The 25,251-nt window shown below is 40.5% G+C and overlaps 1 protein-coding gene across 1 annotated transcript; it reads right to left on the bottom strand.

The window, feature by feature from the left end:
• Nucleotides 1–3,501: 3,501 nt before the first annotated feature.
• TRIM36 (tripartite motif containing 36) lies at nucleotides 3,502–23,650 on the bottom strand. The gene is made up of 10 exons (XM_053474286.1): nucleotides 23,490–23,650; nucleotides 16,786–17,020; nucleotides 12,224–12,549; nucleotides 8,590–8,736; nucleotides 8,339–8,434; nucleotides 7,388–7,641; nucleotides 6,245–6,366; nucleotides 5,458–5,748; nucleotides 4,468–4,765; nucleotides 3,502–3,938 (listed from the first exon to the last, which is right to left on the bottom strand). The coding sequence occupies exons 1-10, from the start codon at nucleotides 23,526–23,528 to the stop codon at nucleotides 3,584–3,586; spliced, it is 2,163 nt and encodes a 720-aa protein (XP_053330261.1). The 5' UTR covers nucleotides 23,529–23,650; the 3' UTR covers nucleotides 3,502–3,583.
• Between the last annotated feature and the right edge of the window lie 1,601 nt (nucleotides 23,651–25,251).

Below are 25,251 nucleotides of genomic sequence, written 5' to 3'. Positions count from 1 at the left end.
TGGCTGCAAAAGATCATATGAAAAAAGTTAGACTGCATGGAAGCACGGCCATAAAAACCCAGTCCATGAAGCTCCTGCCGAACAGTTTTTGTGGTGATATTGATGGCACTGAAGTTTGGAACTTTTCAGCCATGGAATCAGCAGAGTGTTGGCGACTTTTACACACCATGCGCTTCTCAGCCCTCTGTGACCCCATTCAGTGACTTTACATGGTCTTCCGCTTTGTGACTGAGTTGCTGCTGTTCCTAAATGCATCCACTTTCTAATAATACAGCTTCTTATCACAGTACCACAGGGGCGTAACTAGAAACCACAAGGCCCTGGTGCGAAAAATTGCCCCAGCCCCCCAACTTCAACAGCTAATCTGTGCCGTCATTGCACCCACACAACTGGTTTGTGCCTTCTTTGCCCCCTTGCAACATAAAACATATGTAAACACTTATACTCAACACAATCCATCTCACCCTATTTACAAAACTACACATGTATGCTCACACACTAATATATATATATATATATATATATATATATATATATATATATATATATATATATATATATATATATATATACATATATATACATACAAACACATACCCATATATCCCACCTCCCATGCAGCTTTCTCTCTGGCTGCTCACGCACACTGTGCAAGCAGCCTCTGTCTCCTCATGCCTGCTACAAATAGTTTAGAAATGGCCCTTTCTAAACTATTTGGAACCGGTACGAGGAGGCAGGAAGAGGGGGTCACACCGGGTCCCCTGGAGGCACAGGCCCGGTCGCAGCTGCACCTGTTGCGACCCCTGTAGTTACACCTGTGCAGTACCATGCTTTAATTAGATGAGTTTTTCCCCCACAAATGTTGGAAATGTAGACAGCCTGGCTAGGTGGTTTTATTCACCTGTGGCAATGGATCGGATTGAAACACCTGAATTCAATAAGATGTAAGTCCCACAGAGTTGATTTTGGAGAAGCCACATGCTTTGCTTTTGCATGAATTATTGTTTCAAATGTAATGTTAAGAGCACAGGTGACAGGGTGATAAGCTCAAGAGAAAACGCCACAGACAGTAAACAGAGGTGTTTTACTTATCAGTCACAAGCGGTTATTCAAATTCATCTTTCCACTAGTTGAAATGCAAAGCTACATACATTCAAAAATCCCTTGCACGTCAAAATAGAAGCATATCCAGATAATGCAATAGATAGCATAAGTCCCTGAATGTGTGTGAAGGCAGTTAGTGGGGTCCCATACCACCACTAAGTGGTGTTTCACAGGAGGGTTTTCATTTGGAAAGTAAGAAAAGGTCACCACGTGTTCATAAGCTGTATGAAACCTGAAATTCCATACCTCCCTAGTCTACCTCAGGCCTCCCAGAAACGGCAATGCCGGACGCCAAGGATCTAAAACAAGGATGACATTTACAGTTTTTGCCCGATTACATCATGCACGTCTTCATGTTCCCAGGACAGCAGATTATAAATACAGAGTTTGAACCACTTCAACTTCTGCACAGCGATAGAATTCAGAATAGAACAGAATTAAAGAGAACCAAAATAAGATTCCTATAACAGAGGAAACATTTAGTTTCAAAACTATGTAGAATGTATAGTACTCATTATTAAGGGATTAACTAACTTTACCGTTTTGCAACAGGGTCTTATTTTTGTAACCCTTCCAACTAAAATGCTAAGGTTTATTCACAAAAGCAGATGTACGAAGTTTCAGCTCCCCGACTTCTCTATGTATCTATGTATCGTGAAACCCCAACCCATCCATTTTTTTTCTGCAAAAAGTGCTTGATTGGCCCGTATCATGCATTGTTAAATTAGTTACAAACAAGTCAGTGTCGAAACTGTTGCTTTCCTACAAACGCCAGCTTTTGGCAACAAACCTCCGATGAGTTGCATGATTCATTTGAACCAGACAGGAACATTTGAAGGAAGTCTGAAGTGGGTATGACGTATACTATAGAAGTTTTATTTAAGAGTGTTATGAAAGGTCGCTTCCTAGGACCAAGTCCTCCCAGCTTGCAGGAATTCTTAACAGTGCTTTCAGATTGAATTGCACAAGGTTATCTACCCAGTGCCTCTGGCCTTATAGGTCCGAAAGTAGCATAACTACTACTTAATTGCCATTTAATACCTAGACCTGTACTTTATTGTAGAATTGGTATTCTATTAATCCTTAATTCAATTTTTTTTTTTTTAATCTTTTATCATGACGGGTGTTATAAACCATACATTTCGTTATTGGAGTCTAATAAAAACAACAGGTTTATAAAAAAAAATTCCACAATTTTAATATTTTATTAAAAAAGAAACACACAAAAAACAAACAAAACAGTATTGTTTTACTCCCATATGTCTTAATAAAGCTTTCCTAGTCAATCAAGAACCACATAAGGTTTACATTATTTTCATAGCAGTAGTACTCAATATATTTTTTTTATAGCAGCTTCATTCTGAAATTATTGTAACATTGCATAGGATTTAGCTAAGTGTCTAAGTACTATAAAGTGCAATATAACCAATGGGGGGGGGGAAGAAAAAAAAAAAAAGTGTACCTCAACGCCAATATTTCAGCATTGTATTAAACCAAGCAATTCTGCGTGTATATTGTTACCTAGGTGTATGAATTTATAATGTTGGATATGCCCAGACTAAGCGTGACGTGAAGACATCAATATGTATTCACTACCAAAATGTTAAAATGTGTTAATATATGTCTTCCCTAAACAAATTATGGAAATAAACCAAAGCAGTGTTGGTAAGAGGTGTTTGCTAAAATACAAATTGTGACTTTAGTGTTTAGCCTGTAACCTAAGAGATAAAAACTGCCACCCAGTGTTGAAAACGAATGAAACCGTGTGCTCGGCGGCTTTTTTGGTTTAGTATTTCTGCTGATACGTGCCGGGAGTAACTATTGTATTATTTTTCCCCATACAACATAAATATTACATAAAAACAATGACAAAATGTATGCTTCAGAAAACATTTCTATTCGTTGGGTTTAAAAGTAAAAATTAGTTCAGCCCGGAGCTGAATACATTCTTAAAGGTTCATGTTAACCCTTTGTCAACCAGGGAGATGTGAACATTTGCTGTTCGTCTCCAAGGCACTAAAGGTTAATCACTTTAGAAAAAAACAAACAAAAATAATTTAAAAACTGTAAGTAGTCTTCTACCATTACAGCAAACTCCTTTGTTAAGTAGCTTAAAAAGGGTTGTAGTCATCGGTAATGCATTTCTATTTTCTGTATTGTACAGTAAAATAAACCAGTACTTTACAACCGAGCTCAGAGGGCCCCAACGTACCGACGTTAAAAGAGAATGATATCTTTTTTGTGCGAAGACAGGCTAACCCTTTAAGAGAAGACGTTTCATGGGTCACACAGAAAGCTCACACACAAACAATGAAACTGTGAAACGTTCGCTGAGAAACCGACATCTAAATGAGACCATGAAATAAAAAAAAAAAAGGGGGGGTACAGACGAAAAAAAACAACCCATGTATTAATTTTCGTAGTATGATAAATTGCCATGAACATGCTTCTCAGTGCAAAAATGACCACGATACTGCAGTTACATTTCATGAGAATAATCCAGGTGATTCACAGTAATGAATTCCTCCAGACGAATTTCTCCTCCACCCATTAATGCGAAAGCCGGGTACATTGTTCCAACGCAGTCGACTTCACGCTCATACAAACATTGCATGTTATTGGCATCGTAGAAACCAACTATGCCTTTGTCGTAGTCCAGACAAACTCCTACCCGGGTTGGGAGAGGGAGAATCCGTTCTGTATAGGTACTCACGACATTTGAAGCTTTTGGGATGAAAAACTTTTTCATTCCTACAGTAGCCAGAGTGAAAGGCTGTGAAGAATCAAACGTAACATCCTCACTCCCGCTATCATGACCACTGTCCTGATCATATCTGCAAAGGACATAAAAAGAAATGGTTATATAGCAGTTTAGCCGACAGTGTAAGAGGTGTGCAAATATTTACCTGCTAACAGTTTGTTAACTAAAAGGACTAATTATATATATATATATATATATATATATATATATATATATATATATATATATATATATATATATATATAAAAGATGATCTAAAATTACACCATTTAACATCCCACAAATCTACCTAGAAAGCTTCAAGGCAAGTAAACTAAAGCTATTCAATGTTTGAGTACTCCGGTGCTTGCTTGGATATGGGTTTTGTAGCATTGTACTTACCCTGTATATCACAATAATTTACATTTGTTTTAGAACTACCCCTTCCCCAAGTACAGTCAGATATATAAATATGTTCAGGGCTGTTGACATGTACACAAGTTAGATTTGTGGGATGTTAAATGGTGTAATTTTAGATCATCTTTTATATAATATATATATTAATGAAGTTACATGTAATGCAAGTATGTTTATAAAGTGAAGTGTCCACTTTGATACTGTACCTTGGACTGCTTATATCACGGGGGTTATGAAGCCATTCCTGCAATTTAATGTCTGATGCCACTCCAACTTTCACCAGGTATGAAAATGGCTCAACAGAGAAGGACCAGAAATGCCTGCCTTTAGTGATCCCAGAATCTCCAATGATGTAATCAAGACACATGTAGCAACCAACTTGAACTCTTTCTGCCCCAAGCAGCAGCGGGAAGCCAGCCACACTTTCCACAGAGTCCCTTCTGTCATTAAGCTGAAGATGTTCTTTGTTATAGCCACATTTGTCATCAAACAGAAAATTAAACACTAGAAATGGGAAAAGGAAAAAAAAACAAAAAAAAAAAAAAAGTTACATTTGGGTCTTAATGGTCAGTGATTTAAAAGGAATAAAACAAGTTGAAATAAAAAGCAAAACCATTTAATTAAAAGCTAAGAATAAACATTTAACAGTAAGCTTAATTGTTCACGATACTTACCCTGTTTTCTTATTGTACAGCACTGCAGAACATGATGCTCCTACATAACTCAAACAATCGTAATACCCACTTCTTGACAACTGGGTAAATATGAATGGGTTCACCCTTGTCTAAAAATCTCTAAGTTTTACTCTTTTAGCCCAATAAACAACTTAATTCTTCTGGGACACAGACTGTTTGAAAGGAACCATGCATACTGCACAACGTGTCTAAGACTTTGCTCCTAAGCCAATCTTTTGGCTACTGTGCAGACAGCATAACGGGGCAACACTGGGCTTACTCCCCATGGCAAGGGAGAAAAGCACTGAGAGACATGTTATCATACCAATCACTCCTGACAGGAGTACATAATCAATACGTAACCTTTAATATAACAAAATACAATGGACTACACTTACAGCAAGAGGGTCAAACTTGCCCTTCCCTTAAAGAAGGAAGGAAAAAAAACATAATATTTAGTGCACAATAATTAGAGAGTAGGCATCAAAGAAAACAAGATATGACAATACATTTGAGGTTTACCTGGGGCGGGCGGTGTATGGAGGAGGACTTCCTTGCTCTGGGCGCTGCAGGCTGAATCTCTATATCCACGGACTCTGAATGCGTATGCACTGTTTATTTCAAGGTCAGAAATTATTTTGCTAGTAGAGGAGGTTTCAACCTCCTTCCACAAGAGATCCTCACTCTTGTCAAGTTTTCGATATTCTAGGACATAGCTGTCTGCTCTACCAGCATCGCTGGGCGGCTGCCAGCAAATCTTGGCTTTGTTATAAATCTTGCTTTGTTCTGTATTGATTTCTGGTACATCAAGAGCTACAAATATAAACAGAACCAAATCGCCTTAATAAAAAACATTGGTTGTTACATGTTAAAACTGTAGGGGGGGGGTCAAGTGCAAATAAAGGTTGTTATATTGCTGGGGTATTAAACACATCATGATGCCTATTCTCCCCAGGGCCAATTCCCAAGATTAACTGGACTGCACTAAAATCTGACAATTCTCTCAAATCTCAAAGCTTTGTATTATGCTGTGAGCTCATTTAAGCAGGGCCCTCTCCACCAGTTGTCTCTGTAAGTCAAAGTGTTATGTTACATACTACTTGTTATGCCCTGTCTACCCATTGTACTGTGCTATGGAGTTTGATGGCGCTATAGAAACAATAAAAATATGTTCTACATCATGACTCGTGGTCTGTGCAAAATAGATGATGGCTTGAAGTAATAGGCAATTTTGCACCTTTCCAGTTCTCAGTAGCAGAACAGGGTGCAAGCTTATTTATTTATTGCCAGGGTATAAGTTTGTTCCTACCTTTGGAGAAGGCAAGATCATTCAGTAGCTCTTCTTCCCTAGAGACATCAATTAAATATTCTTCAAAACTACAATCTGCTGCTGGACAAAATATCTTCAGAGATTCGCTTGCTTTTTGAATTCTGTTAAAAATAAAAGCAAAATATTAAAACCAAGAGTAACAAAGAGGAAAAAACACTTTACCTGCACACCACCAATGCACTCCTCCAAAAAGTAGGACTTAAACAACCAGCCAATGCCCGATTACGAAAAAGGGACCTTTCACAGAGGTCACCTGAATACATGCTTATTTAACATCCGCATCAGACGCAACAGCTATAATCCAGAAGTAAGAAAACTAATTTATTTTGCCAGTTAATGTATATTACAAAAAGGTCCTCTTGACATAATACTCAATACCTTTGGTCTCAGGGAAATACTGTTGAGAAACTGTATAAAAACTCCATCATTCCACAGTCTCTTCTTAGATTAAAAAATAGCCGTAAAGCTATGCTACACACGTTTAAGTTCCTTAATGTTTTAACCTTGACCATTTCAGCTGGTGGCTTAGGTACCACCTTCTCAGTTAAGTGACAAGTAAAAGTTATAGTATTCGATTTGCTAGACCGATAAACAAGATAATGTAATTTTATTCAACACCAATTAAGGAAGTCCATAAACTCTTGCTAGAGAACAAAAGGATGCCTCTGCTCCAGACCAGCAAACTGCTTAGGACTTTTATAGAGGTGGTCACACTTGCTGATGATCACTTAATCAAGGGCATTTGATAAGCAGCACCTATCTGCTACTAAGCATCTTATTTCCTTTGGAAGCAGTAAGGGTATATTTAGTTTTTCACACATGGCTTCTCCATTTTGGCTTTATTTTTGTTTAATAAAGTGTAATATGTCCTGAGATTGTATTTACCTAATTTTTAGACCTGGTAAATAACAGATAATTAAGTCCTGGTATGTAAAATCATAGAATTCAAAGAGGGTGTACTATTTTTTTTCCACACAACTGTACTTCTAAACTAAGCATGAGTGTGTATTGTAGCCCAGATCATTACATCCACGCTTTCATAAAAGAATCAAATGCTACTATTGAGTCAACAGATCACATGAATGGCTTGTTCCTACTAGATATCAGGTGAAAAACACATACCTGGTATGCAGCTGTTTTGCAATTTGGACAAAGCAGGATTGATCAGTTTCCTTTAGTACCTCCTGTGCATAGCCAACAAGGCCATTGTTTTCCAAGAGGCCCTGGTATTCCTCCAACTGATTCTGCAGTTTCTCCAGTCTTGTAGTCCTTGAATTCTCTATGGATTTTAAGACAAAAGATTTCCGGTCCTCTAAAATGTTATACAACTTTTCAAAGTTGTACGTTGCCTCTTCTTTCACTCGCTCACTGTGGCTCTGAAACAATTAAATTGTAGCATAACCAAAAATGCCCTAAAACAGCAATCGCAGTCATAAGTCAAAAACTGATCTTACTGCTTGTAAGGTTTGATCGGCTTGTGGACTACAATCTCCATCAAGTTCTGCCGAAGCAAAGATTTATTAAGAGGGTACAAGGTTTTTTTTTTAAAGTTTTGGAACATGGAGGAAAACCATGTACCATTATATATTATGAGATGGAATCCACAATTTGGTATCTATGAAAAGTTATGCTTGCCACCCACTTCCAACCAAAAAATAAAGGGGTGTTTATACATTCTGCTGGATATATCTTGCCAGTTATTTACACAAACTGCAAGTAAAGTGCCCCAACTCTGAAGAATTTGAGAAAGTTGATTCACACAAGGGGTTTATGGATAATTATGCCATGCTAATTTGGCTCTTCCAGAGGTCCTACAATGTCACTAGTGGGATGCCTTATGTCACTTTTCGTGTAAAGGGCTAGTGACTAGAAATAAGGTAACAAAAACCAAAGCCTATTAAATGTGCCTGAAAAACACAAAAAAGACAGGATCTGATATGTGATAAGACAGAGTGAGTATAAGCAGATCTAGAAACGCCAAATATTAGAGGGCAGTTTACGGGACGCTATCTCCTCCTAAAGCAAAAAGAGACTGAAGTAAAAGGGGTCAAGCTTTATGGCGCACGTTCTTACCTCCGTCCGTTGAATGAGTAGTTCCAGTTCACAGATCTGGTTCCTTACTTGACTTTCTTTACTAATTAAATAGCTTATACCCTTTGTAAGCTTTTCCTGAAAATATAAAAACGACATGTATGAAACATGTATGAAAAAAAAATAAAAAAAAATATGGGCAAGAGTACAAAACTGCAAATATTTTACGAGCAAGAAAATAAAAACGTGCCAGTGTCTCAATAATCCTGTAAGACGCAGCGCTCTGATGTTACCTTCAGCGTTTTATATGCAGTACTCATCGTGGTCACTCTGTGGTTTGCGTGTGCACCTGCTAATTTACACAGATGACACACGGGCCTCCTGCAGATTTCACAGTACATGTTTACTTTCTCTGTTTCATGTTCTGGACACATGAGTACCTGGAGGAAAATAGAACAGGAATAAAAAAAAAGGTCCATGGAAAAAAAAAATTCATTTTGGTTTCAGAAATAAACACAGTGGTATACACTAATGTAATTGCATTGCAGACAATGGGGGCTTTATTTAATGGCGTTTTCATACTGCGTGTGTCAGTCTAATGTCCCAAAGAACCCCTCTAATGCAGGATGCATATTAAAGTACTCTGAAGACACGCATCAAGGTGGTCTTGCCTATGGCCAAGTCTTTAACCCCTAAGCCTGCCTACACCCCCCCCTTTAAGGTATCAGATTCTGGCTACCTAAAAGTGAGGTAAGGAATATGCATTTAGCCATCATACTCAGGGCAACCAGCAGTGCTCCATGCCAGCCACAGCAACAAATACACATTACTGCTCCTTAACAGCCAACACATATGTGGTTTGTATGCATACATTTTGTCTGCAATACATTTGTAATACAGTTACATTGGCTTTAAAAAAAAAAAAAAGAATAAAAAAAAAAAAGACATGGGTCCATCAAGACCAGCCTTTCCAACATCTGTTAAGTGCTGTTGATCCAATAGAAGGCACAGAAAAAAAATCCAGCTTGTAGCTCTTTCCAATTTTGCAACAAACTAGGGAAAAAATTCCTTCTTGACCCAAGAATGGGAGTTTCTCCTTGGGTCAAAAACCTGTTACCCCGTAATTTAAAAATGATATCATTCATTACAGAAAGAATCAGTTGCAATACTTATACCCCCAAAAGTGACCAAATTGTCTCTCCCAATTGCAGCTTATAGGTATTACAATATGGCCTGAGCATTATTAGTTAATGTTCCTTCACTGCCATGTATGGCTCAGCATATCTATACCATCGCACGTCGTTCTAAAATTAGCCTCAATTCTGCAGAGGGCTAGACAGGAATGTGCTGCAACATACACACCGCGCCGGCGCGCTACTAAAGAGACCTTTACAGAGTTCTTAATTAACTTAACACGTTGTTCAATTTAGAACCATATATCCAACAACAGCAGATCATGAAGGTACAAAGAGAAAGAAAAAAATATTTCAACATGGCTTTCTCTATAAGAATCCAAACAAAATGTTTACTGGTTATTTAGTTAAGTGTTACAATAAACATTTTTTACTCACACAGTGAAAAGACCAGATTTTTTTTTTTTTGTTTTTTTATTCGTCCTCCTACTTTTCTATCTCCTAATGACCTATGCATGCTGCCGACACAGATCTGCGGAAAAGCTGCCATCTGCAAAGAATACTCCTCCATGCTGATTCTTCTAGAATATCTGCTGATGGCCACATTATTGTTGACACACTGGTCAAAAAGATGGCTGTGAAAAAGCTCAATACTTGGCCAAAGCCATACATATCTAGTCACGTATTCTCTGTCTTCTTCTCTAGCATTGTACCATCAATCATTCATTTGTCTCAAAGTTTATGAAGATCAGGTCTCTCTCCTCTACACCACTTACCGCTAAAAGCCCTGTCTGGCCATCAAGCGAACTTACATATACAGCCCTCTAGGGTCATGGGCAAAGACAAACCGGAAGGGAGGAAGAGTTTTTAAGGCAGCTCAGTGCCTGCTAGATGCTCTCCTCTCCTGTAAAGCCAAGCAATGATGAGTACCGGACACTATCTCTCATAACAAATACAATGGTGGTACTTAAATCTATACATTGTGCTACAAAAATGTATAGATTCAATATTATAATTAAAGTTCTGTATGCAAATACTTTGTCTCTGTGCTGACCCCAGAGTTAATAAAAAGCATGGCAGCTAGTGGGTGTCTTTACATGTACACACAGTCCAACCGTCCCTGAAGTGCCAAGAAATTCCATGCACGGTAGCATGAGAATAAAGAGTTTAGCTATCTCAACACGTTCACTTTCTTTCACTCGCTTACAGTATTACACATACTGTATGCACTTACAGTATACAAGAAAACGTAAGCAGGATTAAAAAAGAAAAAAAAAGTTTCTTATATTAACACTAATTACCGTATTTATCGGCGTATAACACGCACTGGTGTATAACACGCACCCCCATTTTAACAAGGAAATTTGAGTAAGAAAAAATAATTTTAGCTTGGAAGCTATGAACTTAATGTTGGAATAATATTACATTATAACATTTATTATAACATTTATACCACTTATAAGGCAAATATGAAAGAAAAAGCACCTCTTTGAACAAAAAAAACTTCATCAGAATCACTGCTATCTGGGAAACCACACACACACACACACAGTAAGACACACACACAGTAAGACACACACACACAGACACACACTCCCTAACCCCCCTTCTCAGGATCTCCCCTCTCCCTCCCTAACCCCCCTTCTCAGGATCTCCCCTCTTCCTCCCTAACCCCCCTTCTCAGGATCTCCCCTCTTCCTCCCTAACCCCCCTTCTCAGGATCTCCCCTCTTCCTCCCTAACCCCCCTTCTCAGGATCTCCTCTCTCATTCCCTAACCCCCTTCTCAGGATCTCCCCTCTCCCTCCCTAACCCCCCTTCTCAGGATCTCCCCTCTCTCTCCCTAACCCCCCTTCTCAGGATCTCCCCTCTTCCTCCCTAACCCCCCTTCTCAGGATCTCCTCTCTCATTCCCCAACCCCCCTTCTCAGGATCTCCCCTCTCCCTCCCTAACCCCCCTTCTCAGGATCTCCTCTCTCTCTCTCCCTAACCCCCCCCTGGTCACTTACCTTCAACTCCTGTGTTGGAAGCGTGAGGCGTTTGTCTCGGGTGCCGGCGCTTCACTGCTGAGCGCCGGCGCCTGACGTCATATGCCGGCGCCCAGCGTGAAGCGCCGGCACCCGAGACAAACGCCTCACGCTTTCAGCACAGGAGTTGAAGCGCTGAGGCAGGTGGCGGCCGCCGCCAGCAGAGGAGTCCTGGATTTCTGTCAGTCAGGGGGGCCCGAGAGAGACCCCTTGGGCCCCCCTGACTGGCAGAACTCCAGGGCCCGGTCGCAGTTGGGACCCCGGTAGTTCCGCCACTGGCTCTAGGATTTATCGGCGTATAACACGCAGGTAGGGTTTCAGCTTCATATTTTAGTTAAAAAAGTGCGTGTTATACGCCGATAAATACGGTATGTTTTATGTATTTCTATGATTTTTAAAGGAATTCCCTACTTCTCCTGAACAAAATCATGTATAATTTGTGTGGGTTCATCAAATGCAGAAGATGGGAGTCATGGGTTATGAAACATTTGTTGGTCCTTTGGTTATGAAAAACCCCAGGCCTGAAGGGGTTAACTGAAAGTGCAAAGAGAGCCTTGTAGACAGGGAAGCAAACAAATCATTAATTCTCCTGTAAAAATTTGGGCGAGGATTAAAGAGAAAGATGGAACAAAAACTATAGGGATTTGTAAACTTACAAAGCGAGACATTTTATACATAATTTTACCCCCCACCCAGGTATAGACAAATGGGAAGATTTATTTTGGAGCGCATCATTCACTATGTTAACGAGAAACATGAATAAAACCTACCTTTGGTCTGAAGTTTGTAGTTGGTCCTACATATTCATGCTGGGCTTTTATGGTTCCCCAGGGATGGTGGATTTTAAAGCATTCATTGCAGAAGCTGGCATTACAGTCCATGCAGCTTTTGGTGGATTCCTGGGCTGGAGGTTTGCAATAATCGCACATGATAGCAGTGGCAGCACGAGCGGCCTGTCTGTATCGTTCCACAATGGTTTCTAGGGTGAAATTCCTGAAGAGTCCACTGATGCCCCGATCCCCAAGCTCTATGTCGTGCAGGCATCCTGGGCAGGATAAAGTGGTCAACTTGGGGGTCAACGAATTGCGTTTGGAGCCTAAGGAAATAATAAAAGGTTCACATTAATTCACACACACGTGACAATCTAACAGTAGGGATTGCAGTTACAGTTTAGCTTTGTTAAATAAAAATAAAAAAGCTAATGCTCAATAACCACCAAAAAAAAAAAAAAAAAAAATTACCAGCCACGAGCCAGTATTTAATCAAAACTGATACTTTCATACTCCAATGAATAACACTCAGTGACCACTTTATTATTAGGTACACACATCTAATGCCTGGATTTCTGCTTTTTTAACCCCTTAATGACAAAGTCCGTACATGCATCAAAATGCATTGTTTTCAATGGGTTTAGGGACCGCCCATTGTCCTTTAGGGGTTAAAGGTTTAATGCATTGTGTGTTCAGAGATATCCACTTGCAATTTTGTGCGCTTGTCATTTGAACAGATCTAACCTAGTTGTCAAACTTCAGGTCTACAGAGTAATCGCCAGGCCAGGAATATTGGATATTCCTGCTTTAGCACTGGTAGCTAAATCAAAATGATTGAAACAGATTAAAATACCGGTCACTTGTGTTGAACGAAGGAATTTACTGAAATCCCAGAGTTCAACGCAAGTCCAACCATTCTGCTCTGACCTCATTAAAAGCATTTTTATAAACAGGGCTGCCGCTTGCCAAATTTTTGATCACACCATTCTTGGCACACTCCATTGAGACTGAAGAGCAGAAGAACCCCCGGAAGACCGCTGTATATTAGATGTTGTGCCAACCACATCACACCAGACAACGGCCACTTTTGATCAAGCTTCTTCTACAACTTACTGTTCAGGTAAACATCTAAAGCTCTCCACGTGCTTCATAGATTGCGTTGCACCCTACACTATTTGGCGGTTCCACTCACAAGTAGGTGTACGTAATGAAATGGCCACTGAGTGTAAAAGGATATTTTCTTACTAAAAATGGTTTTATTAAATTTAGAATCAATCATTTTAAACATCCCATGTATAGCATTGTGAGAGTGTATGTACAGTTTTGAACCACAGCAAAAACAGAACTGCATTTAGCAAATTAAATTATGAAATGCACACAGTGATTTCACAAGAAATGTGAAAAAAAAACAAAAAAAAAAAATTCATTCTGTTGGAAGACTTAAAATGAAACACAGTGCAAACATGGCCACCGACACTGGAGAATGATGATGAAAACAGTTTCAACAATGAAAGCTATCTGTGCAAGAAAATGGGAATATAATGGAACCTGTTATAAATTACTGGCATTGGAGAGGACAGAGGATGCGCCATCAGATTCCTTTTCAGAAAACATGAAACGCTATGAATTAGGGGATAATTAGTGCGACAATAAAGACAGTCTAACTTCATGTATACTCCTCTTAAAGACAATACACCAGACAATATAGCAGTATAGGCCAAAAAATAAACGCCTGTCACGTATCAACTGACCGATCTTCACAAAATTAAAATTACTTATCTCTCGGTAACCGATAAACTAGCGATTTTTTTTTTTTTTTTTTTAAAAAGGTTGGTCTGCTACCAATTTCAGGTTGTGGGAATCTTGTGATAAGCAGGATAACATTCTTTGAACTTTGTGCATAATATGTAATTTTAGAAACCCCGTGGGATATGTGCAAAAAGCACTCTGCAAAGGATAAATCCCCGATATTTTATGTTCTTTGAACACGCAAACAATGTTGAAAACATTCACAGACAAAAGCTATAGATTTCTCTGTGAAATCTTATGTTCCCCAAACCACGTACACGTAAAACAAAGACAAAAAAAAAAAAAACAACAGCAAAAAATATAACATGCTACACAAGGGTTAAGTGGCTAAGCACATGTGTATCAAACATTTTAATACAGGTCTTCACAAGCCCCAGAGGGAACTGGAACCCAAAGCTCCCAACGCTACTCCTGTCCCATACTAGTTTTTTTTAAGTTAAATTTTTTTTTGTTCCTTTGAGCAGGGAACTGCTAAACATTTGTTTGTTTAAGTCCAACGCGTTCTGTGCAGCTTTGCAGAATATGATGGTGCTATTGAATTCAATAATAAAAGTGATGTACAACTATTGTTCTTTTTGCCCACTGTAAGGCCTGTGGAATATGATAGCAGTAATAATTTTTTACTACAAAAAACATCACTCTTTCTGGTTGCTAGAAAAAATATCTTTAAAGATTTGTTTTTTGCAAGTACTGCTACTGAAGGGTCAGAGAATGCCACACGATGCCTTAGGAAGTGGGGGAGAGTAAAGGACTAAAGACAATTTAAAACGAGGCTTGACCATCAGTAATAAATGGACTCCTAACAAGCGGCGTACCCTTACATATCCAGTTACAGGATATGTACTCCATAATGTAGGCCTACAAAGCAAAGCCAGATCCTTTGTCAATTAGACAATATCTTGCCAATATACCATATTTGCTCAATTAGAAGACAAGGTCCCCTACCCAGAGAAAATGCTCCTCGTCCTATATTAGAGGCCATCCTATAATCAGACCTCAAATAGAGGTCTCACTACAAGACTAAGATCCAGAACCCCCGCAGCGCTGCAGGGGACCTGGATCCTCTTCACTGGTAACCTCCGCTGCTCCCAGCACTTCTATGATGGAGCGCCGGTGTGACAAGACCTTCTGGTGCTCCATCATAGAAGCCCTGGCAGCAGCTAAGGCTTCTATGACTGAGCACCGGCGTGACGTGACCTCCCGGTGTTCAATCATAGAAGCCCCGGCGGAACTAACGGCCAGCAGAGGTTGTATACGCAATGCGCGCAGACGTCCACTGGCTGCTCCCACTAGACACCAGGGAGTCTGAAGTACGGGAGCCTGGAGGGAGCATTGGTAAGTCAGGGGGCAGAGTGGCATATGGGGGGGGATATAAGGCATATCTGGGGGCAGTGTGGCAAGCCTGGGGGCAGGCTGGCAAATAAAAAGGGGGAAAAAAACAGTTTTCAAATTGTAATCATAGCTTTTATTAAATATGAAAAATAGTTTACATGTGAATATTTACTAGTAAAACATTTTTCATATAGGGTAGTCTTATATTCAGGCTTTTTTCCCTAAATCAAATATTCTGCTTTGGGGGGGGGAGGTTGTCTTATCGAGCAGATATGGTAATTCATGAAGGATCCTTTATCAACAGAAGAGCAGGAAACATTGTTTTGCCAGTGGTGCACCTGCAGCACGTTTCACCCTCTCCCTTTTGTTTAATAGTATACATGCTTGATTTTTGTCAACATCGGCTTTTTACATATTTTACTGCTTCTCCAACAGAATGAAATCCTTATTGTAATATACACACAAAACAAATAAAAATAAAGTAACTGCACACAGAAGCACACGCAGACTAGAAGATCTAGAGAGACACCAAATAAATCACCTCGACTTCTTGGTGGAAAATACCTCCGTTGTGAGGCTGCAAGTAATCAACATTTACATTTTAGACATCTCAGGTTACAGCACAAATGGAACTGTTCACACAACACCACACAATTCTTGGGGGGAAATTCTTTCAATAAATATGTTAGAACGTGCAAAACCAAGACCTGAACTATTGAGGTTTTTTTTTTTTTTATAACTCAGTTTTAGATTTCATGGATTAATTTAATTGAATGATCATGTTCTTTGGTAGACACTTTGTGATTTGGATACTATGAAATAACTATTTTAGAGGCACCACCTTTGGTGGTATCTCATACAGAATCACTGCTTGTTCTGTTTCACTAGTGATTACCGCTTGACACTTGCAGGCAAAACTGATGGTCTCCTGGACAAGCACAAGCAATCTCTTCATGGCTGAACCCTGTCGGAATCCATCTAGCACACTGGCATTATACCTTGCTGCTCAGGTTAACTTATTTTAATATAAAAATTCATCTAAATTTGATTAGATTTAAAGCAACATTTACTTTGTAACACACAAGAAGCCATTGACATAAGATTGTATTATATTTTTTTTTAACACTGTGTACTTGGAATTAGCCATTCTTTACTTTTCTTGGCTAACTTTCACATGTTGCAGAAAAGAAAACTTTCGTAAATACCTATTAACAGATATGGTTAAGAATGGATTGCATCGTGATTTAATGAAACATGGCCGCTACATGGAGCAACCTCAGGAGAATCGATACAATAAGTTATATATATAGTTATATCTATTTATATATCATCGCAAACTCCAGATACCTTGAAAGGGATTTCATCCTCTTCATGTAAGCACAAGTGAATCCCTTAAAAAAAGCACTCTTATTAGAACCAACCTGATCGTAGGAGTCTGTCAATCCGCTCAACACTAGGAGACTGTATGCGACCACGTGGGCTTCCCGGAGTAGATGCTTCAGAGCTGACATCAGTCGAGTCTTCAAGTGTCATGAAGAGAAGCTCTTTAACACACTTGTGACAGATACTGTGCTGACAGGGCAGGATCAGCGGATGCGTATATAACTCCTTGCAAGCAGGACAAATAAGTTCCCGTTCTATATTTTTTATAGTCACCTTGAAGAAAGATGAAAAAAGAAAATTAACAAAAATGGTACACCTACCCAAGGGCTATTCTATACAATTCAAAGTAATGGTACTGACAGAACAAACGGTGACCTTCAAGATTCAAGGTTAAGACTATCCTACAAATATTTGACTTTGTGTGGGCAGTGAGAAAACTGTACCCAAATAAACTAAACATATCCGCAACCAGAAAATACTTGTAATAATTCAGCCTTAAAGGCCATATAGTCGGCTGGGCTCTAACCATACCGCCTTAACAGCATCAATAGTCCCTTAGGGGTTAAATTATGTTCTGCTTAACATTAATATATTCTGTAAAACAATAAATAAAAATTCTAACTCTACAATACGGCAGGACAATGAATAAATATTAACTACGGCAGACAGCATATAGATGAATAAGCAGATTTATAATTATTCTGTTTATATTTTTGCATTTTTACAACTACATGTGATCTTTCAAGACAGGTGGCTGGTGAAAGGCTGATGTCATGTCTTCAGAAGGCCCCTTGTGTTTTATTCATCCAGATGATGCTCTTCTAGTACACAAACAGACAGACATTCTCCCAGAATATAACTGCTTTTATACAAAAAAAAAACAAAAAAAGTCTACCATCTGGGAGCTAAGAATTGCAGATGGGGGCTAGATAGCAATATTAATGATAAAATGATCTCGGAATCTGTATGTATGAAAATGAATACTTTTTTCAATAGTATATATTAATATTCTATTCAAAAAAAAATAAAAAATACAAGCATATGGTCTATTAAATAATGGTCTGCATTTTTCATGAGGTCCTAAAACGACTTCATCTTAAGTGGCCAGGATGCACTTTCGCATTTGTCGGCGTTTGTACAATAAGATATCATTTTCATACCAGCTGCTAGGAAAAGAAAAAAAATAATAAATAAAGGGGGATTGGGCATTAAAGTTCTTCCCCAAAGCTACATTAACCCTTTCAGGCCCTACTAGACAATGACATTAGCTAGCTAAAGATTTTCTAGCATTTCGGCAATCTCCAGAGCATACCCAAGAAATGAAACTCTGGCTGGAATACTTCTGGCTGGAACATGTCAGAGGTTTCCAGAGTAGATGCGTGGGTCAGATGGATAAAAGCACAGGAGTCATTGGCATGGGTGTGTGTGAGATCTATAAAGCAGCACCATTCTGGCTTGAAGCCCATTTTGGCCACAGCCTATATATTCCATGGCACAATCATGACAACAGTATTGGCTGCTGACTTTTCTTTTTACTGATCAATAGGAACCGTTGCAATGCTACGGGCAATCAGGAACGTGAGCCCCAAGCCTTGCCGTGATAATCCGAATGACTCAGTGGCTGCAGCAAGGGGGACCGTCTCTTGCAATTACACAGATGCACCGATCACACTGAATTAGCGTCTGGCTGAATACATTAGGAGAAAGCTTGGGACGGCAGTTAATCACTTGGAAAGGGCGTTTTGTCTGCACATTTCAGGTTTCTGTGGGAAAGCATGGGCTTAGTCAAAGAGTTAAAGGGTGTTTAACTTGCCTTAAATGCTTTTAATCATAAGTGATGCAAGACACAGAATACATGTTAACTTGTTGTTCCCATTATACCGTATATGCAAGGAAAGATTTAAAATGAGTTTTATTCTTCAATGCTGAACACACTACATAGACAGACTAGAGGGCTACTGGGAGCACACCACAATGGTTAAGAAACACAAAAAAGATCCACAGGCGAACAACGCATGGCATCCAATCTAATCCCATGGGAAGTATAAGCAGTCATGGCTGGGGGGGGGACACTTAGATTGTATGGATTGAAGAGAGATTGCTGTGTGACATGGCTTACTGCAAAGACCTCACCTATACAGCTATTAATTACTTGTACGTAAAATAGACTGCTGGACAGCTCCAAGTATGCTCAGCCAGGTTTATGTAGCTTTTCATGTCACCTGCTCAAAAATGAATTTGAATTATGTATAATAAAAAAAAAAGTGGAAAAATTGAGTGAAAGCAAAGGAAAACAACTTTTCAGTTTGCTCTCCCTTTGGAAAATTTCTGCGGACACTCGTGTGTACGGTTTTATTTTTTCCTATGTAAATTCTAATCGCTTCTAATTGATATTTGCTCTTAGGCCAGGAAGAGGTTACTGGGAAATGTTTAAGCTGATTTGTGCAGTGTAGGTCTTTTACAAATGGGGTTTTTTCCACCCCTGAGTCACTCTCCATACAAGCCAGAGCCTTACATGTAAATATGGGGTCATCAACTCAGCTGGGTTTACTTTTAAACAGCTTACAGAGCACAGAACCCGTGCAGGGAAGACAGCAAACACCCACATTAAAAAAAAAGCTAAGCTATACACAGAAAAATATGGGTTTTATTTGAAGTTATATATATAATTATATAATAAAATCTTGACCCTTTGAATAAAATAATTGCTTTTCCAGAATGTCATATGGCCTGGAGGTAGAGATCAAAGCCAACCCCTTATACAGCGCCCCGGAATATGATGGTGCTACATAAACCTATAAAAAAATGGTTCAATGAGCAGCGAGCCAGCACGACATTCTCATTCTTCACACACTATATGGGAAGTTAAACGAGGCTGAGCGCTAGCCCAGAACCGGGTGTGAAAAAGCTACGTACAAGTGCGAGACAGCAGCAGATGTCAGTCTACCTCTGCCTGAGGATATGAGCCAATGCCACAAACTGTCGCTCCGAGCCAGGATTTACCAGACATAACTTATAATTACACCCGTAACTCTTATATCATACGAACCCATGGAGAGAATCTCTGCCAGTTTAACTGCTAAAACTTCTTCTAGAGTGTAAGCTCAATTGAGCAGGCTTCAACTGTTTCTGTAAGCCAAATTGTTAGGTTATATACTACTTGTTATGTCCTGTTTGTACAGCGCTGTGGAATATGATGGCGCTACATAAAAACAGTTAAAAATAATAAGGCACTCTCTACTGTGTATTATGGATTACTATTATCTATGGATACTGCTTATCAAATGGGTACACATGCCAAAATCTTCTTCGTCTTCTACAAACCAGAAGGAGATGGGGTACATACATACGGAGATTCAACCGTGCAAATACAGACCATACATACGTCCACCAAAGAACACTATGCTTGGAGAAGAGGTGCTCGGCCGGTTAGGAGCCCAGTATTACAGACTTAAATCTGTCGTTCTATCAGCATCTCCAATTTGATTTTTAGAGCCTTCAAAAGCTACCTACTTAATTGTATTAGAATGCGAGAAAAAAGGCCGATGAGGATCACAGGAATGGGGGGGGTCATTAAGCTTGCCCTCCCTGCCTTCGTTTTAAAGCACAGCATGCAAACGAAATGAGGCGTAATGCATTGTTCTCGGACGGCCACGCTGCCCCAAGATTTGCATTCATTATAATAAAATTTTCATGAAGCGAGGATGCCAGCGGGCCGCAGCAGCACCAAGGGAGCGCATCCGTGCCGGTTTCATTCCAGCAGTTAATGGGATCCGACAGGAAACCGGGGCTTGTCGGTACCCAATGGATAGAACATTAATATTGTAAAAACTGAGTGAAAAAAAAACGTTACTCTGTATTTAAACAGAACCTAGCGCCATTACACTCTAGCGCCATTACACTCTAGCGCCATTACACTCTAGCGCCATTACACTCTAGCGCCATTAGTTTAGGAAAAGGTAAAAAAAAAAAAAAAAAGTAAAAAGTTACAACACACGCTCCTCACCACATCACTTAAACCCAGTAAAAAAATGGGAAAGATAATCGTCAGCCAATTTTTTATTTTATTTATTATTATGTGTTGGATTCACTTCACAGAATGATAGTAGGGGGAAGTACAATTAGGGAGTCATTATGATAAGTTGTCTATAGACATCCTGATCTAGGTACATTACGTATGAAAGGCGGTCCCTGTCCCATAGAGCTTACACGCTTCAGTTTTATAGACAGGAGATAACATGGTACAGACAAATCAAACATTTAGGCTTTAGGCTTACAAAAAACTAAATAAGAATTAATGTATCTTTTAGAGGAATCAAGTATTGGGCCACTTGGACTCACACCACACTACGCTGGCTTCTTTGACAGGAGGCGGCATGGCCGTACGACACTTTTGCCAAACCAGGTAAAAATAGATTTATGAAAAATAAAGCGTGTATAAGGATGTGGAATACACAAGCAACTGATACACTGCACAGAATTCAGGACACAGAAGGCGACGGGTACAAAATACTCAGACCCTCTCCGGCAGGCATCAGACATTGGAGCAAGAAGGGCTGGTTACTTTTCCGACACTTCTATTATGGGAAATTGGCTTATAAAGCTAGGCTATAGATCAGTACACAGACAAATCAATAAACATTTAGGCTTAAATGTCCAGATGGCTTAACATTTTAAAGAATAGTCCATTATAAAATGGCATTCATTAGACTGATTGGTAAACGTGTATGGGACAGGCACACAAGACCAACGACAGCTTAAGGTCTAGGCGTCTAACGGGCAAACTCGTTGGGACAATTAGTTCTTATCTGCCGGCAACCTTAGTTTCCATTACTTTATACTATCTAAAACATTATTTATGGTGATTTAAAGAATGTCTGTTTGCCTATGTAACAAAATTCCATCTAGTTACACAATATCAGCTTTTTAAATCATAATCAAAACCTGGACACATGAATTAGTATTTAACCAGCCAACAGACGGGGGGGGGGGGACCACCAGTAAAAAATGAGGGTTGGGAGATATCAATCTATATCACACACCCTCCTCACGGAACATGACAGAGACAATAATATGACCTGCGGAAAGCACTTTGCTTTATGCGTAGCTATGGCTCAGCACTTCATTCGCATATAAAGCAATTTTACGAGGTACTGACACACCCCAGATGTCAATAAAACAAAGGACATCTACTGCCATATTCAGCCTGTAACCGCGATGCGATAGACTGAAAGCCGATCTTGTAGAGCATAACCTATCGCAGATCAGCCTCATAAGGAGTGCCAAGAGAGATGCTCAACAGATCCAGTAACAGGAGCCGCCCTTCGACGTGCTGCAGTCAAACGATGGAGCAAATTCAAGTCATTCCACGGAGCTCAGAGTGCGGAACTTGGAAAGAAGATAGAAGCAGGACATACACAAAGGGATTTAAAGAAGAGTTGGGATGATTTATTTCAAAAGGAGGAGAAATGTAAGAATAAGAGGTCATAATCTAAAGCTAGAGGGTCAGAGGCGTAGCTGTAAGGATGTTTGATCTCAGAGAGTGTGGTATATAAACGGAACAGCCTCCCAGCAGAAGTGTTAGAGGCTAGTGAGGGAATTAAAACACACATGGGCTAGGAATAAAGTTATCCTGAATCTAAGACAAGACCAAAGACTGACAGAGGTCCGAGCATTTATTTCAGGAAAAAACTAGATGGGTTGAATGGTTCTTATCTGCCAACAAAACCCTAAAGGGGGAGAAAAAAAAAAGAAGAAAAGAAAATCAAGAAAACGAAATACGTCTTGTTTAGCCCAAAACTCAATGTAAAAAAAATGTGTTAACTCTGTACAAGTTAAGAAGAAGCGACTCATTCCTTAGCTTATTGGAGGATAAACAGCATGGCAAATACAGTTACGTGCTCTGAAATAATGACATTTGTGTAGTTATTGTGTTGCGGATTTTGGGGGAATAACAGTGAACCTACTTAATGACAGCGAAGAATTAAGATGCATCAGACTAGCCCCAATGCTTACAGGAAAGTAATGGAGTCTGGTGAAACATTCATTCATCGGAAACGCATAACTGAAAAGTTGCATCGGAGTGAAGGACGGGTTACTGATCAGCGGAAGAAAGGCTGTGACAATGTATTCACCAAATCCAGAGATGGCAGACCATCCATTCCATCCTTCTATGATCCCCTAGCAAATGGTTATTTTTTCACCCCATACACCGCAAGGAGTGCCCGATGGGGACAAGCAGCTGGTACAAGGGAGGGATTTTATTCCCAATACAGAGCAAAGCATGGTGTCTGCAGCCAGCAGGGAGGGGGTTTTATGGTACAAACTCATCAATGGCTGTGCTGCTCAAGGGGAACAGGCTTAGGCGAGTGATCCCGGACACCACATACACTCCCACTCTGAACAATCACAGCCAGGCCGAGGAACACACAGCACTGGTGTCACGTAGCAATCAATAGGAAGGTTCCAACGGTTACTATAGAGCATGCACGATTTTGCATCTGAATAGCTCCAGACATAACCTCAACGAGCCAACGATCCTCTCTGGGACGCAGTGCTAACTCTGGTGGGGTTATCATGGGGACAATAAAATGTACCCTCGGTTTAGCGGGCTTTATTGTAAGGGGTGCATTGGATAGTACGCGGACGCGTTTGTACTGCACTGCGGAGCATGTTGGCGCTCAGAGCAGCGAGCACTGGCTCGGATACACACATACAGCACATCCTGGTACACGTTACTCACTGGTGTCTCCTGCGCCTCTCCGGCCGCCAGCTGCTCCATGGTCTCGGGCTCTTTATAATACACAGAAGGTTCGATCACCACGCGAAGCGCGGGCACCGGAGACCCCAGCGCCTCACCAACTGCAGGCTGTACCCGGGCGCGAATCACCGAGCTGTAACTCGCCGACGGACACAAATGAACATGCGCTGCGTGTTATATGCGGCCAGTATAAGCTCACAACATCCCAGCAACACCCGGAGCGCACTCTCCGCAACTTATCTCCAGGACAAGTTCCACTCAATCACATGGGTGTGTCCAAGAGGGAGGGGCGGGGAAACTAATTAATTTATCAAACACTGAGGCGGGAGTTGAGGGTGCGATTGGTAGATAATCGTAAAAAGGCGTGTCTCTGGTCTCGTGGAGGGGGTGTGACGCCTGCACGTGCCCCCCTAGCAAGCTTAACGCTGTGGGTGCCGGAGCTTGCGCGCTCCGCTATACCCTCCCGGGACCCGGCTTCGAGTCGTTGCTCGGGGCAGCGGTCACCTGTTGGTACCCCGGCGGATACGGTAGTATAGGCAGGGGATGGGGCCACTGCGTCACCACATGGACAAACCCGTCCCAGATACTAAGATGACACGGCAGCTGTTAATAGACGGGTCCCTGCGTTGTGAATGATCGCAGGATTTATTTCCTATAATATGAAAACCTAATGAGTCAGCACGATTTTTAAGCAATGCTGAGAGTTTTCCCACCCCAAAAAAAAAAAAATATATAGCTATACTGGTTACAGCAACTGCACGAATACTGCCATCCTACGGCTCTTAACCAGCACATTGCACAACACACACACACTCACTTTATATGCCTTTTTCCAATAGCTGCACTTCTCCCATAATAAACATTGCGGAGTCACGTAACATGGCGTCATGTTGCCCACTCCACGTCAAGCCAACATGAGTGTGGCACTGAGCAGCCCTGCTTGAGGGATTTTGGAATGGCCGGTGCCAACTATATGTACTAGACTTGGGCGCCAGCCAACTCTTCGTGTTAGTCTTTGCGTGGGTAAAAAAAAAAATCTTCGTATCCCACGAATATTCGCCCGTTCCTGTGTTTGGTGCGGGCGAATATTCATGCACATTCTTCGTGTTCGTTCTGTGGGGTTAATGCGGCACGCACTACGCAGCAGATTCTATTAGCCTATTGGTTGCCTGCCGAGGCCTCCTCTGCCATCAAGAGTTAAAGGTCCGTCAGAACGATCAATAGCTTGTATGGACCTTTAACTTTTGGAAGGGGGAGACCATGGTCTCCCCAGGCCAAGTTGCGCCGTCAGGAGTTAAAGAGCCGTGAGAGAGTCTGTTGGTTGCCTGCAGGGGCCTCCTTTTGCATCAACCAATTGGTTGCACAAGTCTAATATTTACTGCATCATTAAGGCTTTTTTCTTTACAGTATAATGAGTTCCGGGATCTCCTATTTTATACATTTAAACAGAACCGTAGTGCTGACTTGTGTTGGCAAGTTATTCGGTGTGCTTGGTCTTGAAATATGGCAGTGGGAAGGCTGGCATCTTTAGGCCCGGGGCAAGTAAAGCCAAGTGCCGCACACACACTTATGCCCTCTCTGTACGAACACACACACACACTCTTATACCCTCTCTGTATGAACACACACACTCAAAGCCTCTCTGTACGAACACTCACACACACACACACACACACTCATACCCTCTCTGTACAAACACACACTCATACCCTCTCTGTACGAACACTCACACACACTCTCTTAT

The sequence above is a fragment of the Spea bombifrons genome, chromosome 1, assembly GCF_027358695.1.
Source record: "Spea bombifrons isolate aSpeBom1 chromosome 1, aSpeBom1.2.pri, whole genome shotgun sequence".
Classification (NCBI taxonomy): Eukaryota; Metazoa; Chordata; class Amphibia; order Anura; family Pelobatidae; genus Spea; species Spea bombifrons.
Note: the sequence above shows the minus strand (reverse complement) of the source record. Positions and strands in the feature narration are given on the sequence as shown.